The sequence below is a fragment of the Palaemon carinicauda genome, chromosome 8, assembly GCF_036898095.1.
Source record: "Palaemon carinicauda isolate YSFRI2023 chromosome 8, ASM3689809v2, whole genome shotgun sequence".
NCBI classification, from domain to species: Eukaryota; Metazoa; Arthropoda; class Malacostraca; order Decapoda; family Palaemonidae; genus Palaemon; species Palaemon carinicauda.
Genome location: NC_090732.1, coordinates 144,159,693 through 144,180,082, shown reverse-complemented (window position 1 = coordinate 144,180,082; position 20,390 = coordinate 144,159,693). Strand labels below are relative to the sequence as shown.

At 37.1% G+C, this 20,390-nt stretch overlaps 1 protein-coding gene across 1 annotated transcript in view; it reads left to right on the top strand.

Annotated features, from left to right (window-relative positions):
* eIF2Bepsilon (eukaryotic translation initiation factor 2B subunit epsilon) overlaps positions 1 to 20,390 on the top strand; it is a 102,285-nt gene that overhangs the window by 34,616 nt on the left and 47,279 nt on the right. The window contains exons 7-9 of the mRNA XM_068379141.1: positions 1,341 to 1,491; positions 13,523 to 13,709; positions 19,993 to 20,199. Of these exons, the coding sequence (XP_068235242.1) occupies positions 1,341 to 1,491; positions 13,523 to 13,709; positions 19,993 to 20,199 (545 nt within the window). The remainder of the gene's footprint in view (positions 1 to 1,340; positions 1,492 to 13,522; positions 13,710 to 19,992; positions 20,200 to 20,390) is intronic.

Genomic DNA, 20,390 nt, shown 5'->3' with positions numbered 1-20,390 from the left:
ACACCAAACAGCAGGAAGAGGAGAAAATATTTTTACTGTAAGAATTGTTTGTTAAATAGTCAGTGCTTATAATAGATAGATTTAATCATGGTTACAATTAACCATCACTCAGTTAATTATTGACAAATTTAGATTGCTTTCTTTTTCAAGTTCAGCTGTAATTGTTCTTCACATGTTACTAATTGATAACTTTTTAATTATTACCTAAAAGAATGATATGCTAAGAAATTATCAAATATATAGCTCTTTCGAGGAAAAGTATGTCATTGATAACATGAATAGTGTTTAAAGTTATAAAATTATTTCACCAGACCAGTGAGACATAGTTTTAGATTCCCTTGAAGTTAAATTTGCTGAAGGAATTGATCTTTGATGAGAAGTGAGGAGCTAGGCTGGAAGGAAGAAGGAAATATTAATCAGAAGCAATGCTGAGGAAGCACAAAGCAAATTATAATATTCAAAGGATACATTCATTACAAGGTTATTCAATAGCCAGCCATTGGGTAAATGGTTTTACCCATGAATTGAAGTTTCTGTATTTAGCATTTACAGCAATGCACTTGACTGGTAGGCTGAGGATCCTTGTAGTCTTGAACCGGATGAAGGGGAACTGATGGACTCATTCCTAAAAAATGAGAATGCCTCTTCACATCATATGAATTAGCAAACTGCAGAAAGATGTACAGTAGTGTTCATCTGCTTGAAAATAGGGTATTAGACATGTTGTTAGAAGAGATGAGGAATAGGTTAAATAAGTAGCCAGTATGGAAGTAACAGAAGAAAACTAGCAGGATGACCCAAGAAATAATGGGAAGAGGTCATTGATGAAGACTTTGACCAGATGGTAATTCAGGCAGAAATGCACAAACAGAAGAGTTGAAAGCATTCATTTCATGTTTGATCTTGTAAACATAAGTGATGATAATGAAATTATACATATTGATTGGCTTTACATATATACTCATCATCTAAAAGAAATTCTGTTTTACTTGTGTTTTTCTGTCAATTAGGGAAAGCGCTACTTCATCTTACATGATCTTCATGGGAGTAAAGTTGAAAAAGAGGTCTTGGCGGGGAAGTTATCATTTGTATACAATAGTTTCTGGAATGGTTGCTTCTCTTATACACGAAAAAGATGAGGGGGGCTTTTTAACAAAAAATTATATGGAAATAGGTCAAACATCTAGCATAAAGTATAACTAATTAAGGTAAAGTTTTTCTTATTTAGTTGTAAAAGTAAATTTGCCAAGTCACTCCATACCATAGTAGGTATTTTTTCTTTTTATATCTTCGCAGCTATCATTATTAATGATATTCCAAAACAATTTTTCTTTTTCTAGAGGAAGTGGTGGTCGAGATGTGGTTATTGGAGCTGGTTCAGAAGTTAGTTTAACAGCTCAACTAGACAGAACAGTAATAGGGGATCATTGCACCATCCAGGATAATGTGAAAATCTCTTCATCTTTCATAATGAATAATGTTAATATAAAGGTTAGTGCAGTTTTAAACGTAATATTTACTTATGTGCTGGTTGAAGAACTAGCATCAGCATTGGTACTTGTTTATTTTATTCTCGAAAGGGATAACTTAACTTTATCTATACCTTTGTCTCGGCTTTAATTTTTCTTTATTCTAAATACTGGAGAATTGAAGTTATTTGATTGCTGTATAGGAGGTAATTTTATATTTGCTACATATCAGCTTAATGTTGCTGCTATGTTTCGTTCTGAAGCTCTTTGTGACTAGAATTTAGCAAAAAGTGTTATCAACAAATGGGATCCCTGGTACCATTCTGTTTCTCTTTGCTTGTGAATAATTTTCTGTAAATTTATAAAAGGTTCCATAACTTTCTGTAACCATTTAGTGTTTCCCTTATTTATACAAAAAGCTGATTAAACAAACACCACAATTTATTTTTTACTGTTATTTTAGATAAACAAATGCAGTAACAGAAAGATGATTTTATGCTTATTTTTCACAAACCCATTAATTATATTTTGCCTTCTTCAGTACAACAGATCACAATTATACTAACTTATGCTGTACTGTACTAATGAAGATCAAAAAGCTTGCATTGCATGTGGCCAGACCTATGATGCCTCTTTTACTTGGTATTTTTTTTTTTTATCACCATTGCTATAGCAGGGTTCTCTTAGGATGTAGCCTAGTAGCCATTTCAAGTTCAATCATTATGCATACATTTTAAGCATTGGTTCATTTTCTGTATTCAGTGTCACAGCATGACTTTTGACTTTTAAAGTACTATTATTCATATAATCTGATGTGTCATAAATTCAGAAAGTGACATTTACAGGTATTTGTTGTCTAACGACCTGGATAGGGACGTAGAGACTGGTCGTAACTCGATCTGGACATAAGTCAAACATAAAATAGGAAGTTTTTGTAGGTTTATTATGCTGTGTCAAGATTCTGTAATGATCTTTATCATATTCTATCAATATTTTCTTACTGTATAGCAATATTTCATTTTTTTGGTTCATAGGATATCATAAGCTTCATTAAAGCATTTTTGTATTCTGTTTTTCAAAATCGGCAATATTTTAAGTCAACAATTACTTACCTTTTTTTTTTTTTATCTTTGGTTGTGACCAGCTGATCTCAAGGTCTCACTACTCTATCGAGAATATGTGCACATACAAATTATTATTATTATTATTATTACTATCCAAGCTACAACCCTAATTGGAAAAGCAAGATGCTATAAGCCCAGGGGCTCTTAACTTGTTTAAAATATCTTCATAATGAAAATCACATCAGCACCAATTTGTTATAGGATATCAGTTTTCATACAGTTTGTCTATGGCCATTATTATTAGTTACCATATGAAACCACACACACACACACACACACTCTCTCTCTCTCTCTCTCTCTCTCTCTCTCTCTCTCTCTCTCTCTCTCTCTCTCTCTCTCTCTCTCTCTCTCTCTCTCTCTCTCAGCTTTGTTAATTTTTAAAGCTTCATACTGTATTTCAATTTTTAGTTCATTATTAAATCTTCATATTTCTTCAGATATTAATGTGTTTAGATATGTAGTTTATTTAGAAATGAAAATATTTCTCCTCAGATATCAATTTTTGTACATTTTTATACCATTTGTACAATCTCAGTACACATCATACTGTTTTGTATCTCTTGATTTGTCTGTTCTAAGTCAAACACAGTTTGTAATATATTTCAGTTGGTTTATTAGGTACTAAATACTGCGTGTAAAGATAAAAAAATATACTTATAAAGCGTGCTTGCGGTTGCCGGAGCTAATGTTTTCATAAACATTGTAACTTACGTTTGAATAGTTTGCTTCTTATTCTCCTCCTATATTAAAGCCAAATATTTCACCATTATTTTCCTCCCTTGCATTACTGTTTTAGGTTCATGACATTCAAGAGGATTTTTTCTACAAAATCGACCTATTTTTTAATTACGTTTGCATAACGTTTGTAGGTAAAAAACAGCATATAAAAAAGGTTGTATAAAGTTTTTTCAGCACTCATTTCACTTCAACTTATATTTTTTCATATATTTTTCAAGATATGGATATTTTTTTTTTTCAAGGTAATCCTCATCATCTACCTTTAATCTCTGTGTGACCAAAGAACCAGGTAGATATTACGGAAACTAAGTGAGGTATAAAGCAAAAATGAACATCATGTACTGCGGACAAATGCAATGTTTTTCCTCATCGTCATTCAGAGGGAGGGGAGAATGCCTGAACCAACAGCCAATCAGCGACGAGCTTTCAAACTGTGGTTCGGCTCCAGTTGCTAGCTAGGAGGGAACACACTATAGTTCAATGGCAGTAAGTGTCAGATAGAAGGCTTTAAAATCAAACCTAAACTTGAATGACCAGCCTTACTTTTAATTTGCAACGTCCCATATATATTATCCAAAACAAACTACTATATTTTAAATAACTTATTTGGATGTTGTTATATAGTTTACCTTAAAGATTGATTTTAATTATTGTCTTTTTGATAATTTATGTTGAAGACCTTACTAAACTGTTTTTTTTAATGTGTACTTAATATGTACGTGAATTGAAGTGCCTGAGGTGAAGAGACTCTTTTAAGCGAGTGAGGTACGAATCTTTAGAGAAAAATGTGAGATGAACTAGAGACCAAGTTTTCAAGCAGTCAACATATATCCATTCAAACGTAATGCATTTGAATAGATTTAGCAAATATTTAACAGAATAATTCAAAAGGAAAAAGTTTAGCCTAAGGGAACCATACAATTTGCCATACCAACCATATATTGATAAGAGTTGTAGAGGGTGCTTATTTCATTGGGAGGAGTTATGAAATATCCAGACTATCCTCTCAGTAAGAGGTATAAGTGGTTGTTCAAGAGGCACTTGCCTAGGCCAGAGGAATGATATAAGGATCCATGCTACCATCTTGGTCTTCTGCCTTGCAAATTCTAGATGTCTAAATGAGCAGCTAGAACTGTGGGAGTGTGAGGGTTAGGTAGATGAAGGGTCTAAATTAAAATAAAGAATTTGAGGCTCTACAAGAAGATCTCTAACCTTGGAGGTGCCGTGTATCATCAGAACCCATACTGAACAGGGCAGTAGAACCACTAGCTACAACATGAGGGGTTAGGGTAGGGTTTAAAATAGGGCAGGTTAGGTCTGAAATACTGTACGTACTGTATTACCCTGAAGCAAAAGCTGAGTTTCTGAGCTTCTAAAGAAGTTATTGATGTTGAATTTTTAATTGATTAACAAAAAATAAACTCTAGGGTGTTGCAAAGACAGTTTCGAAAAGCAATAGCATCATCATTCCCTTTTTTAAATATTTAACTTAGCCGGTGAATATATAATAGCTGCTACTCAGCGGCTCGACAGAAAACATACTCAAAAAACTCGCGAGCGATCGCTATGAAGGTTGCGGGTGTGCCCACCAGCGCCAACTACCGGCCAGATACCACTCTTGCATGTAAACAAACCCTTCAATTCTTCTCTGTCGACGTTGACGACAAGACGTATCAATACTCGCTGTAGAACCTGGAGTTTTCTCAACATATTTGGTGAAGTACTTCATTTTGGTTTGAGCTTTCGCAGTGCAGGTGTTTTATCTTCATCTTAAATCTTGAACTCGTTTTTAGAGAGATTTAATTTTTGATGACAAGAAGAGAGTATGGACTTTCTTTGACTTTTAAATGGCCGACCCTTCCCTTAGACGGAAGTGTGTTTTAGGCTTTTAGCAATTATCTTATCACGTTATAAATTAATTATAGATTTTCCTCTATATATTTTATATCTCAACCGCCTTTATTAGGCCTCTTCGATTAGCTTTCCATTTATAATAAACATCAAAATAAATTTTAATGATTTGTTTATATGCGACCTTTCCTGAGAGTAGGCGGTCCTAACTTGGAAACCGAAGTTAAACAACGTTGAGCCCTTTTCAATCTTAAATAACTTTTACAGAGCTAATGATTTAAAACTTATTAAATGAAATTTTTTTAGTAAATATTTTATGAAAGTTTTTTTCTTTGAATAGTCTTCGTACTGTTTCAAAGATGAACTAACGTTTAGTTTATTTATACTACGCAGTTTGCGCTCTATCGTTACGATAGAGAGAGAGAGTATCACGGTTTCACTTTGCAGAAAGAGTAAATCGACTCTGACGTTTTGTTCATTTTTCTTTCAAAGCTTAAATGTTTTAAATACTATTTTAAAGGAACTTTTTAATTGAAAAACCTTTCAGTTTTTTCCTTTAGTCAAATAACCTGTTTATTGACGAAAGGTAAGTGGGCTCTTCTCTTCGGGCGAAATCAAGAGAGAGAGAGAGAGAGAGATAGAGACGGGGGGAGAGAGAGGAGAGAGAACGTTCCGATCTTTATTTTCGTCCCAAGCGAGTAACGTTGTTCTCGAGTCGGCTTTTTACTCTCGTCCCTAGTCTCTGTACGGGGAGAAAGGATAAAACGTTTTTAGTTTTTATTCTCGTCCCAAGGCACTGTACGGTGAGAGATTGAAAACGTAGTTTTGAATGAATTAGTGTTTAGTCTCCTTCCCAGCCACTGATCTTTTTATCTTAAAATATGTTTTAATGTGCTTACATTATACGACTGTTTTCGCAATTATAACCTTTTGATGAGGGTAGAATTGCGTGCTTCAGGTAGAAATCAGTTTTATTCATACCTAATGTGAATTGTTAAAAAATTCAATTTCAGTGAAATAAGTGCAAAACAGAAAGTCGTAGTGATAAAGTGATATTGCGCAAAGTGTTATCAGTGTTGCGACCGAGGGTTCGTCTGTTCGTGCCTGTCGTTCGCCTAGTCCGGGACCTCTTGCAAGCTCCCAAGCCCAGGGGAGAAGTAATGTCGTACGACTTATGGGATCGAGAGGCCTTGATCAGGGAACAGACGTTCCCTCTATGGTATCAGGCGTATCTCACCAAGATCGCCCCTACCATTAGACGAGAGAGACGATTTTCTCCTCGTCATCCGAAGGCTTTTCGCATAAGAAACCGTGGAACAAGGTTTCGAGGCCCTTTAAGCGAAAGTCAGTCCTTTCAGGACAGGTCCAGCGTCCTGGTTTTAACTATTAGGACAGCTCTGACACTATGCAGTCATCGGAAGACTGCTCGCCGCCTAAACAAAAACGTAACACAGGCTCCGAGAGTCTTTTTGTAGGCAAGGTTTTGCAGTCACAGACGTTACCCTCGTCTCTTACCACAACCATTCCCGTTGTTCCTAAATGAGTTGTACGGCAAGACATGCAGAATAAGCTTGCCTCTCTTATGGAAGACTATTCTGCCGATAAGGTTCACGTTGATCCTAGCCGTTTATCTCATCGAGATCCTGGCCTTCAGCCGCCCAAACGAACCTTTGTGCGTCCTGTTGACGTTGGCGTAGCTAAGTCACGTCAGTCACGATATGTAGAGCCTCACTCGATGCGGTCACGTGTTGGCTTTCAGCCGCATTTGGACGTTAGGTTGCTTCCTAATCCTCCTGTTGATGTTCAGGACGTTCGCCAACCAGCGGAGTTGACTTGTTTTGACGCTGAGTGTCAACTACCGCAGTCTAGAGTTGTTTTGACTGCTCAGACTAGGCAGTCTAAACAGTCTCGAGTGGACGCCCAGCGTCCTACCGCACCTGTTGTTGTTGACAGTTCACAGACTGTTAAGCAGTTACATGACGTTGCGTCCTGGTCCGCTACTAATGCACCAGTACGTGTGGACTCTGCTTGTCAAGCATTGCCACCACGGCAGGTCTCTCCCTTGATTGAGACTCGACTATTGTCGGACAAGATTCCTTCAGATGAGGAAGTTGCTGTTCCCCCTCCTACTGATATTCCCTTGAGGACTCTGTCAGACGGAGAGGAGCCTCAAGCTGCTTAGCTCTCTATGGACTTTAAATAAATCATACTGATTTTTAAGGATCTTTGTCCGGATCTTTTTGTAACTGCTGCTCCTCGTTCGCCTAAACGTCAGAGTTTACACTAGGCCTAGCTACTTCGAAGCCGTTGTTTTTATAAGCTAGTGCTCTCTAGCTCTTCTAAGAGAGCTTTACGTTTGCTAGGCGACTGGTTTATCACCAGGAGGAGTTTGGGGGAGACAGCCTTTGCTTTCCCTACTTTTAAGCTGGCTTATAGAGCGAGAGTCTGATATGACACATAGACTCTCCCTGGCACCTGGCCATGAGACGCTCCTAGATTTTATGGTCGACTTCAGAGCTAGACCATCTCCTGTTAGGAGTCTTTTTTCGAGCGTTTGAAGTTTTGCTGTACAATTATGTCATGCATAAACAAGGCTTTCTGGGATGTCTCCAATGATCTGACAGCCACGTTCTCTGCAGGAACAAGTTCCTCAGGGATGGCTCCAATGATCTGGCAGCCATGTTCACTGCAGGAGTACGTAAAAGGCAAGTGCGCTCAGTGTGTTCATTGTCAAGACAAACTTCACGATGAAGTCTACCAGGCTGTCTTGACAGCATTAATGGAAGGCGGCTGGATGGTCTCTCTCGACCTTCAGGAGGCATACTTCCACATTCCTATACACCCGGATTCCCAATTGTTTCTGAGGTTTGTTTACAGGAATGTGGGGTACCAGTTTCGAGCCTTGTGCTTTGGCCTCAGTCCTGCTCCTCTCGTGTTTACAAGGCTCATGAGGAATGTGGCAAAATCCCTCCATCTATCGGGGATCCGAGCCTCCCTGTACTTGGACGACTGACTTCTCAGAGCATCGTCCAGTCTTCGCTGTCTGCAGGATCTACATTGGACGTTGAGTCTGGCCAAGGAGTTGGGACTTTTGGTCAACCTAAAAGTCCCTACTGATCCCATCCCAGATTATTCTATATTTGGGGATGGAGATTCGCAGTCCAGTTTTTTTCGGGCTTTTCCGTCTGCCACCGATTAGAACAAGCCCTGCTCGAAGTCCAACTAATGCTGAAAAGATAACGTTTGTTCAGTCAGGAGTTGGAACAGTCTCGTAGGGACTCTCTCATCCCTGGAGCAGTTTGTCTCACTAGGGAGACTACACCTTCTGCCTCTCCGGTTCCATCTAGCCTCTCACTAGAACTAGGACAAGACGTTAGAGACGGTATCATTCCCAGTCTCCGAACCAGTGAAGGCATGCCCTAAATGGTGGGACAGCAATATCAGTCTGAGAGAGGGACTATCCCTAGCAGTCAAGAACCCAAACCACGCGTTGTTCTCCGACGCGTCGGATTTGGGTTGGGGTTGCGACCCTGGATGGTCGGGAATGCTCGGGTCTGTGGACCTCAAGTCAGAAGAGCATGCACATCAACGGCAAGGAGCTATTAGCAGTCCACTTGGCCTTGATGATATTCGAAAGCTTCTTCGAAACTAAGTGGTAGAGGTCAACTCAGACAACACCACAGCTTTGGTGTACATCTCCAAGCAAGGAGGCACACACTCCTTCACGCTGCTCGAGATCGCAAGGAACCTTCTCTTATGGTCAAGAATTTGAGGCATCTCCCTGTTGACGAGATTCATCCAGGGGGACTTGAACGTCTTGGCAGACTGTCTCAGTCGGAGGGGTCAGGTGATACCCACGGAATGGACCCTCCACAAGGACGTGGGCAAGAGTCTTTGGGCTACTTGGGGTCAACCCACCATAGACCTCTTTGCCTCCTTGTTGACCAAAAGGTTACCAATCTATTGCTCTCCACTCCTAGATACAGAAGCAATCTACATAGACGCGTTTCTACTGGATTGGTCTTTTCTGGACTTATATGCATTCCCACCATTCAAGATAGTCAACAAGGTACTGCAGAAGTTCACCTCTCACGAAGGGACAAGGTTGACGTTGGTTGCTACCCTCTGGCCCTCGAGAGAGTGGTTCACCGAGGTACTTCAATGGCTGGTAGACTTTCCAAGAAGTCTTCCTCTAAGGGTAGATCTGTTATGTCAGCCCCACGTAAAGAATGTCCATCAAAGCCTCCCCGCTCTTCGTCTGACTTCCTTCAGACTATCGAAAGACTCTCAAGAGCTCGAGGCTTTTCGAAGGACGCAGCCAGTGCGATTGCAAGAGCTAGGAGAGCTTCTACCATTAGAGTGTACCAGTCGAAGTGGGAAGTCTTTCGAGACTGGTGCAAGTCAGCATCTGTGTCCTCGTCCAGTACCTCTGTAGCCCAAATCGCAGATTTTCTTTTACATCTGAGAAAGGTTCGCTCCCTTTCAGCTCCCACGCTTAAGGGCTACAGGAGCATGTTGGCTTCGGTCTTTCGACATAGAGGCTTAGATCTTTCCAACAATAAAGATCTCCAAGATCTACTTAAGTCTTTCGAGACCTCTAAGGAACGTCGTTTGGCAACTCCTGGATGGAACTTAGACGTGGTCCTAAGGTTCCTCATGTCAGACAGGTTTGAGCCATTACATTCAGCCTCCCTGAAGGATCTCACCCTCAAGACACTTTTCCTAGTGTGCTTGGCTTTGGCTAAAAGGGTCAGTGAACTTCATGCCTTCAGTAAGAACATCGGCTTTTCTACAGAAAAAAGCCACTTGTTCACTTCAACTTGGTTTCCTGGCCAAAAATGAACTGCCTTCTCGTCCTTGGCCTAAATCTTTTGATATTCCTTGCTTATCAGAGATCGTAGGCAACGAACTGGAAAGAGTATTATTTCCTGTTAGAGCTCTTAAGTTTTATTTAGCTCGTACTAAGTCATTATGAGGTAAATCTGAGGCATTATGGTGCTCAGTTAAGAAACCTTCATTGCCTATGTCAAAGAATGCTTTGTCATATTTTATCAGATTTTTTTAATACGAGAAGCTCATTCTCACTTGAATGATAAAGACCGATGTTTGCTTAAGGTTAAGACGCACGAAGTTAGAGATATAGCAACCTCCGTGGCCTTCAAGCAAAATAAATCTCTGCAAAGTATTATGGACGCGACTTTTTGGAGAAGCAAGTCAGTGTTCGCGTCATTTTGCTTAAAAGATGTCCAGACTCTTTACGAGGACTGCTACACACTGGGTCCATTTGTTGCAGCGAGTGCAGTAGTGGGTGAGGGTTCTACCACTACATTACCCTAATTCCATTACCCTTTTTAATCTGTCTCTTGAAATGTTTTTGATATTGTTTTTTGGGTTGTACGGAAGGCTAAGAAGCCTTTCGCATCCTGGTTGATTTGGCGGGTGGTCAAAGTCATTTCTTGAGAGCGCCCAGATTAGGGGTTTGATGAGGTCCTGTTGTATGGGTTGCAGCCCTTGATACTTCAGCTCCTGGGAGTCTTTCAGCATCCTAAGAGGATCGCTGGGCTCCGTGAGGAAGACAGACTTACAAGGCAGAGTAATTGTCTAAGTCAGCTTCCTTACCAGGTACCTATATATTTGGGTTTTGTTATATTGATAACTGTCAAAAAAACTCTTAGCTTATACGCTGTAAACTTAATTAACTCTGGTCTCTACCCACCGCCTTGGGTGTGAATCAGCTATTATATATTCACCGGCTAAGTTAAATATTTAAAAATATTTTAATTATAAAATAAATTTTTGAATATACTTACCCGGTGAATATATAAATTAAAGGCCCTCCCTTCCTCCCCAATAGAGACGCAGCGGGACGAGAAGAATTGAAGGGTTTGTTTACATGCAAGAGTGGTATCTGGTCGGTAGTTGGCGCTGGTGGGCACACCCGCAACCTTCATAGCGATCGCTCGCGAGTTTTTTTAGTATGTTTTCTGTCGAGCCGCTAAGTAGCAGCTATTATATATTCACCGGGCAAGTATATTCAAAAATTTATTTTATAATTAAAATATCATTTTAATCAACTAGCCCATCCTTTTCCATCATAAGTAAGCTTTCAATAACACTAGAAATAACCTCTGCAATAGGAACTGAAAAGGAAAGTATTTCAAGAACACTTCCTACATTATTATTCAAAAAGAAATACTTGCAAACCTACCATTTAAAGATTTTTTTTTTTGCTAGCATTAATGATGTACTGAATGCAAGAAATTGAATTGACACTCGAACGAGACTAGATAATTAATTAATTTATAAGTCAAAATGTCTGTGATATCAAAAGTTTAAAGACTAAATTAGACACCACAACCAAAAAGAATTGAGAGGTATACAGTCTTGGAGGCAGCTGTCTCCAAATACTTGAGGTAAAAATAGCACCAGAACTTACCTTAAACAACTTATTAGGGAGCTTTTTTTACCAATAATTTTATGTAAGAATTAAAAGGGATATACCTGTATTTCAACACTTTCAGGATATGACTCAGTGTTTTGTTCATCCTGATCGTCCTGTAAATGAGGATAAACCAAAACATAAAATTCTGCTATCCTATTTTTTTATAACTAGTACGGGAGCTGCTGCACATTTATTCAGGTTTTAGTGTATGCAAGATATGGACGTTTTGTGTTTTTCTATTTCTTATATTATTTGTCTTTTTCTTCACATCGAAATTAAGTTTATTTTTATTTTCTATATTTCTTTCACAGAATAGAAACAATCCTAGTACATAGAGGTGGTATCTGGATGCCTCTTTGAAGTATACATTGATTTTTTCCAGCTGAAATTCTTCAGTGTCTCTATTGACCCCCTGGTAGATGCCCATAGGATCAATCCCATGTTTGTCTTTTGTTATTTCCCAGAACTGAAATTTGAGAAAGAAATTTTAAGCACCGTTTAGATGTTGCAATATAACAATAAAAAAAAGTTTAAGAACTGAAGAAATACAGTATAAAATTTCTTTTTCTTTTGGATAACTCACTGAATAGAAACAATCCTACTATTTTCTGCAAGTCCTCTTCAAAGCAAAGGGGTTTTGACAAAGGAAATATCTATTTTTGCTGTCTATTGGATTCCCTGTTCCTGCCTTTTATAGGAAAGTCTTTGAAGACTAGCTAATGGTAACCCGTGATGAGCCAATAGCTGAGGTTGCAAGGGAATGACGCACACTGCCATCCAAAAATTTATACAACAGATCAACTTAGCTAAAACACTACCAACAATATTAAACAGCTAAGAGAATCATACTGTAAAATATGAAGTGTGATCCACAAATGAAAAACAATGTTGCATAAGAATACTTACTTTAATGAGTGGAGGGATACAGGATCCATACTACCTACTCAGTTTCTACCTCGCAATCTAGTTGTCTAAGTTAGTGACTAGGAATATGGGAATTTTAGGGTTTAGCATCAAGAGGATCTAAAATAAAAAAAAAAAATTTGATCTGCGAGAGGATCTCAACTCAGTAAAGGTCAGTGGACATTCAGAACCCTAATTAAATGTAACACTATTACCACAACACCTAACTTATGATGTCAGATTAGAGTTAGCAACCAAGCTTGTAAGATTGAAATTATTGCCTACAAGCAAAGACTCATTGGCCCTCTGTGATTAAACAAAGAAATCTTTGTGGCCCATCACTATCAAAACTTGACTGGTTAAGTGATTACAGTATTAGAGAACTGCGGGTGTGTCATATTCGTTATCATCCTCACTTTAAAAAACTAGCGTAGTCTTCTCTGGATTTGCCACCTGAACTAAAAAGTAAGTTTCATTAGCACTTGAACTTTGAGGATCAGTGTAGAAATTGCACTCCTCAGTATTATCCCTGTGCAGTAATTGCTAACAAATTCAGAGGAGGACAACTTAAAATGCAATAAAACCTATCACCGTGTGGAAGAGTTGTACTTTGTGGTTAAGCTAATTTGATAAGGAAAACAAAATAACGAAAAGGCCCTGGTGCTCTGCTTCTTGCCATTAACCAGTAGTCTATTTCGTTACTTTACTAAAGGCCTGTGTGTATTGAAAGAAAAGAAAATGGGAATTTTTAAATTTTATTTTAGTGGTAAATTTTGATACACCAAGTTGCTGGAGGAGTAATATGAACCACGGGAGGTTCATAGAAATAAAGAAGAGTAATTTAGACATCTTAGGAGGCCTGGGTATGTACAGGGCAAGCTTTTCATCTTAGTCAGTTTGCTCAATAATGAATGGTTGTACTAGAGGGAGGCAATATATGATCAATGATTTTGTGTTGAAAATAGTTTTTTTTTCTATAAATATTTCTTTTTTAGAAAGGCTGTGTGCTGGACCAGTGTTATCTGGGTGACAATGTGAAACTAGAAGAGAATGTAGTGTTATTACCAGGTTGTGTATTAGGAGCAAATGTGATATTAGGTCCTAATATCACAGTACCTGCAGCTACGTGTCTTTCATCAATGCCACCAGTCGATGAGTTTGAAGAAGAAAATACAACTCAAGGTACGTGTAATTTTTCAGTAATTTATCAGTAATTATAGCCTTTTTTTCATTATTAGCAAATAGTTTAAACAGGACACTGAGCCAGCTTTGTTGTGACAGAGCTGCTCCAAATTATTTGTCGAGATGGAGTTTAGATGTTGTTTAGTAAATTATAGAGATTCTATTAAAATTCTTTGTTTTCAATGAAACTTCCTAGAATTAATGAGCTACAGTAGGGTCCCGAATTACACGTGTTCTAATTACGCGATTCCTCAATTACGCGATCGATAGTTTTTAAAAATTAATTTTCCTGTATTTGCGAGGAGCATTCTAAATCCGCGAGTCAAGCACCGCGAAGCGTAGGAAATCTATTGTTTTCTTAATTGTATTGGGGGGGGGGGGGGTGATGGTTCCCCGATGTCTGAGAAGGGGGGGGGGGAGAATGTGAGAGAAAGATTTCTGTTCAAACATTTTAAGACTAGTTTTGGATGAAAAATGTTAAGGTTTGCCCATCTGTTGTGTGAACTTGTCGCTAGGCCTAGCCTAACTGTCCAACACCTATATGTACAATATTCCATATTTGTACTAATTAATTTTTATACTTACGTTGTGATTATGGTGAAAAATCCTTATTCATTAAACTTTAAATTAAAAACCATCAAAATAAAGACTATTTTATATCATGCTACTGCCAAACATGTCACCACAACCAAACCCATTACTTTGTTTAGTACGTTCCATCGCCGATCATAACGAACTCGCTAACCAATTTTAACATCTGTCTATAGGTTAACTTTTGCGGCAAAAGATATCTTACCAGGTACTATGTAATAATAATGTTATAATTAATGTTTTATTTATCCTTAGAAAATCAAAATATATGAAATATGAGCAATTTTGTTTCGTGTTGTTTTTTTTTTCCTAAAAAAACGCCTTCTTAAAAGGAAAACTTTTTTTTTTTTACGTTTCATCGTCGATCATAAACGCATTTACTCCTGAAAGTGATATTGAAGAGCTTTTACTAAAGATGTTATTATAAATAATGATTATAAATACGTGGTAAAATATCTATAATTAAAGTGTAGCAGCATCAAGAAATGTTGGAGTTCGCCCTTTACATAAGAATGTACTGTACATTGGATTAGACAGAACGTAGAAAAAATCAATTAGGGAAAAATCGGTATTCGATATCCTCTTCATCAGCATCGTCATTCGTCAATCGGGCTTTTTATTTTTTTTTTATTCTCAGTCGCTAACTAGTTATCGCACTGCCAAGATCTGCACACATTCCGATAATTCACATTTGAAGGTTTTCTGGGAGAGGATGGATAGAGAAAATACCGAACTATATAAAATGTTTGTTTAACCTGTTAAGCGTCACCCACGTGATAAACCGTTCACCACGATCTACTCGGTACCGCCTTCAACTGTATATTCCGTTCATGAATTTAATTGCCTTTTACAAGCCGTCAGTCTCGTGATGTTACTTTACTCGTATAGTAAGTATAGGATCACCACTTGGCAACACTCTCAGCATATGGGGACTGTGAATAGAAACTTATATGATGTCTGGCAACTATTTTTCTGAAGGTAGCTTGATGTTACAAAACTCTGGTTTGAACTGGTTTCCTATCAGTGCGCTCGGGCGTTCATGCATAAGTGGTTATTTGTTGTTCCTTTTGTAATGAAAGGTCTAAAGAGGAAGGTTATTTCTTTAGATGAAATAAATGATATTCTTGTTGTGGAATTTGATAATGATAACCTGTTTGATAATAAGAGCACTAGTTCTGAATCCTCCAGTGATGAGTATATTGAAGAAACAAAGTTTTCTTTCGATGTCGAAAGCGAAAATGACTTCTCATTACCGAATGACTGGACAACGAAATTTCACAAAACTATAAAGGGAAAGGAAACGCCGAGAGAGAGAGAGAGAGAGAGAGAGAGAGAGAGAGAGAGAGAGAGAGAGAGAGAGAGAGAGAGAGAGAGAGAGAGAGAGAGAGAGAGAGAATAAAGTGGATAAATAATGTACAAATGTATGACGAACATATTTGAAAACTATACAGGAAACGATATGGAGAGAGAGAGAGAGAGAGAGAGAGAGAGAGAGAGAGAGAGAGAGAGAGAGAGAGACCTATCCCTTTCCTTTTGTTGCTTATCCCGGCGTAAGATTTACGATTGAAGATAAAAAGAACCCATTAGAATATTCAGTATCATGTAGCCATTTGAAATGAAATAATAGTAGTATTAATTGTTTTTTTTACTCAACCATTTAATTAATATCCCTACTTTTAACTATAATTACGAATTATAAGCATAAAGAAATTATATTAACTTTGAAAAATTATCATTAGTGAAATGACCGCCCAGGGCAAAAAAAAGCGTGATTATCGTACAGCAGCCTATTGCACACTTGCGCCTAGTGGCCGTGTTTACGTGTGGGAGTGTCATCATGGATATACAGTACTATACTGTAATTTTTAACTATTGCTAGATACGTACTGTATCAAACCTTGAAAACCCTTTTTTGTTTTTTGTATCTATAGGAAATAATTCTACATCATTCGGAAAATACTGAAAACAGTAAGCTATGCATAGTACAGTAGTAAATACTACAGTCATAGAAAATTATCAAAACTTTAACAACTTTTTATTGTTTTATTTATCCATAAAAGAAATTTTGTACAGTATTTTATAAAAAAAAATCTATAAGAAGGATTTCTTACAGTATTGTTAAGATAAAAGCTACAGTATATATATATATATATATATATATATATAATATATATATATATATATATATATATATATATATATATATATATATATATATATATATATATATATATATATATATATATATATATATATATATATATATATAATATATATATATATATATATATATATATATATATATATATATATATATATATATATATATATGTTTTATATATATATAATATATACATACATACATACACACACACAGTGTATATACAGTATATATATAGCTAGAAAGCTAGAAATGGAGTGAAAAAAAAATTGACGGGTAGGTTGCTGTTTGCCGCCATGATGTGTTTCGAAATATACGAATTTCCAATTACACGAGGCCTTTCATCGACCAAATTCTCGCATAATTCGGGACCCTACTGTATTCACTTTTAGGTAAAGAACTTCATCTTTGATAAGAGTAAAAAAGAATTTTAACCTTGTATGTAAAACCTTTTGTTCCTGCCATAAAGAAGCACTGGAAATAGAGCTATTTTGTAAACAGCATCCCTTCTCAGCTGCTGCCGCCATTTTATTTCTTATCATTACCTCCGCCAACAAAGTTAGGAGGAGGTTAACCTCTGTTCGTGTGATTGTGTTTGTTTGTTAGTGAACACCTTCCTGGCCACAATTTTAATCGTAGAGTAATGAAACTTGCAGCGATTAACTTATGTAAAAAGCTTGAAATTATTAAATTTTTTATTGTCACGGTCAAGCAAAATGACCAATTTACTTAATCAACCATAAGTTTGGACATTGTTGTCACAGAGCCTTCAAACTTGGTTCATATTTGAATGTATGGAAATCTGCGCCAATTAATACATGTAAAGTTCAAAGTCAAGGTCAAGATCGAGCAAAAGGTCGAGTAATAAGCTGATGCAGCTGAGGTCTGTGCTCTACTGGGTGCCCCTCTAATTTCTTAAGCAGTGGCTTTCGTTAGAGGCAATTGAGATAGATGCAATATCAGGTATGTTTGCATTCTAGTTAAGAATAATAGAGGTATATGTATGTGTTCTAAGTTTGTAAAGCCTAGATTTTGTGTGTAAGGCAAAGTGAATAAGTTCCTTTCAGTGAAAGTTTCATTTAAAATGCATACCACATCAAAAACTCATGTGTCTGACTATTTTTTTTAAAGGCCACTCATGAGTGGCAGAGGCAAGGGACAGTGACAGTGCCCTAGAGATTGACCATAAATACATATGATCAGCACCCAAGACCCCTCTTCACCCAAGCTAGAACAAGGGAGGGCCAAGCAATGGCTTAGGTAGACCTATAGGCTCCCCCAAACTCCCATCCTTTGTTCACAAGGATGGTGAGGTTGCAGACAATTAAGAAACATTAGAGGTTGAGCGAGTCTCTAACCCAATGCAAAGAGAAGTACAGTATTGGTCTTGGGTCGATTCCCCTCCCTACTGTTGCTACTCTTAAGGCTATGTTTTCCCTTTTAATAGGTTTGTTTGTCTGGAATTAAGATATAGAAATTTTCTGTTTTGATTACTTAAAACTGGAGCTCAACAGCTTATTAGACAGTAACATTGGAAGTATTAAAAAATGTTGGAATACAGTATATCTTTAACTTTGTACTGTATGTCACGGAGTTACAACCGAGGTCCATACCTACAACACCTTGTAACTCAAGTTTTGACACAAATCTGAATACACCTGAATGTATAAGCACCAAAGGCAATCACCTATGCTAATGCAGTAGTTAAGTCATAATCTTGAAGATAAGATTATACTTTATTACATGAAAACATAACTAGAACTAACAAAACACAATGATGATATAGATTTAAAATTAAATTAAATAGTAACACCATTAACATACCATATGATTCCTTACCATTACTCCTGTGTTGATTTGTACATTGGAAGGGATGTTGCAAGTGATAGAGAGACAGGTTAAATGAGAAGAGGGAGCTGGAGAGGTAGGAAAATCTGGAGAAGGTGCAGGAGATACAAGGCAGGTAAGTATAGAACCTGCAGAAGGTGCAGGGGATATTTGGGGCATGGGAGTCACAAATGTCTAAAAGGGTTGGAGAGGTTGGAGAAGTAAAGAGGCAGATAAGGTTAAGGGTACAGGATTTCTTTCAGGCCTCCCATTTTCTTGAAGTTTTCCAGTATAGTCTGGTCAGATACACTCCTCTCCTCTAGTATATCCTTGTAAAACATCAGAAAATTGGTGCCCCCTTGGAATTCCTTAGTGTACCTGTCTGTTTTGGGGTCTTCAGCTTCAAAATTTACCAACCCATCATCTATTAGCACTAAACTTTCTGTATTCATAAATACCTTGACCTGTGGAGTTTGAAGTAACCTGTCATTCTCTTCAATTATTTGCTTCTCAAGTTGAATGAGTTTCTCAGCTGATAACCTCTATCCATGTGAGTCGTAAAATTCTTTGCGTCTCGTTTTCCAGCGTGAAAATTTCATAAGCAGAATCTTCCATGTTGACAAGTATGACTGTTATTAAGTGATTTGCACATTCATAGGTTCCCACTAAATTTCCTTTTTTTTCCAGTTTTGGACACAGCTTGCCCCAATTCAAAGAAGAATAGCGGCTACGAGTATTGTTTTTTTTCACGCCTTCATTTACAGCTTGTTAGTTTATATTTGCCTGTATATTTTCTTGAGGATCTTTTCTCCATAGTGAAGAAGGTAGCATATAAAAATGTCAGTCCTTTGCTACTTTGTTTACTATCATATGATGATTGAAATACAAGCAAAACAGCTGCTATGTGATTCAATTGTTCATAACAAAACACCTTATTTTTGTTCGGTTGTTATTGTGACTGTACAAGTTTATGCAGTGATTATAACGTTACTTACGGTACTTTTATCATTATCTTGTTATTTTCTAAACCATTGAAGTAGATGTGATGAAGAAATGTTAAATGAATAGTAAAAACTAAACGTAACAGGCCAGTATCTTATTTTATTTACTTACTCAGTGATGGAGCACGCAATATTGGAATTTCTTGACCAATCAGGATGCGCTATAACAGTTATTCAGGGAGTGATAAGGTATTTAGGCAGCTTTTTAAGTATGAGCGATAGTAGAAAAATGCTATAGCCGGATGCGCTGAGCAGAGGGTTAAGTGTACTTTAATTGTTTCAATACAGTTTTGTTATTGTACAGTATCTAAAAGAATCTGTTCCTCATAGTTTTTGCATAACTAACTGTCTAACTTATGTAACAATGTTTTTCTCCATCTTTAGTTCATGAACATGAACAAATGCTTGGGCCAGCTTTTTTACTTTAGTTTAATTACTGTACATTACTTCTCAAAATTAATGTTTTTACAAATTTATTACAGTATAAAAATTAAGAAAAGGTAGGAAAAAATAAAACTTATTTCAAACTAATGACTTCATTGAGACCTCAAATCTATTTATTCTTGTGTTTATTATAAAAGAAATAAAAACATTAATGATATCACTGATGATGGTGAGTAATTAGATAGGACAGTAACTTGGGTAATCTTTTACAAAGTTTATGAAACTACTGTATTCATATAAGATCCTCTATTCTTCCTAGAGCCAGATCCAAAAATATGTGGCAGCCAGGGTCATGCATTTGTTGTTACTGAGGAAGATGAAGATGAGGACTTAAGGAAGATAATTTGGGGCAAAGAGAAAGTTGAGGAAACATCCAGTGAAGAAGAACTGTCGGATGAAGAAGATATGGATGAAGTTATGGGCGAGGATGCACACATGAGAGACGAGGATGAGCAGCGGGAATATGGTATGTTATTTACTTCAGTTTTGTGATTGCAATTTTTCTTTTTAACCTTGTTACGTATTACCTATTACCTACAGTTTATGAAATTTACAGAGATTGTCATGGTGTACATATGGACAAAAACACACATTGCTAATATATGCGACTTTGTATTTGAAAAATTAAGAGAAAAAGATGCCATTTGATGGGTTTAT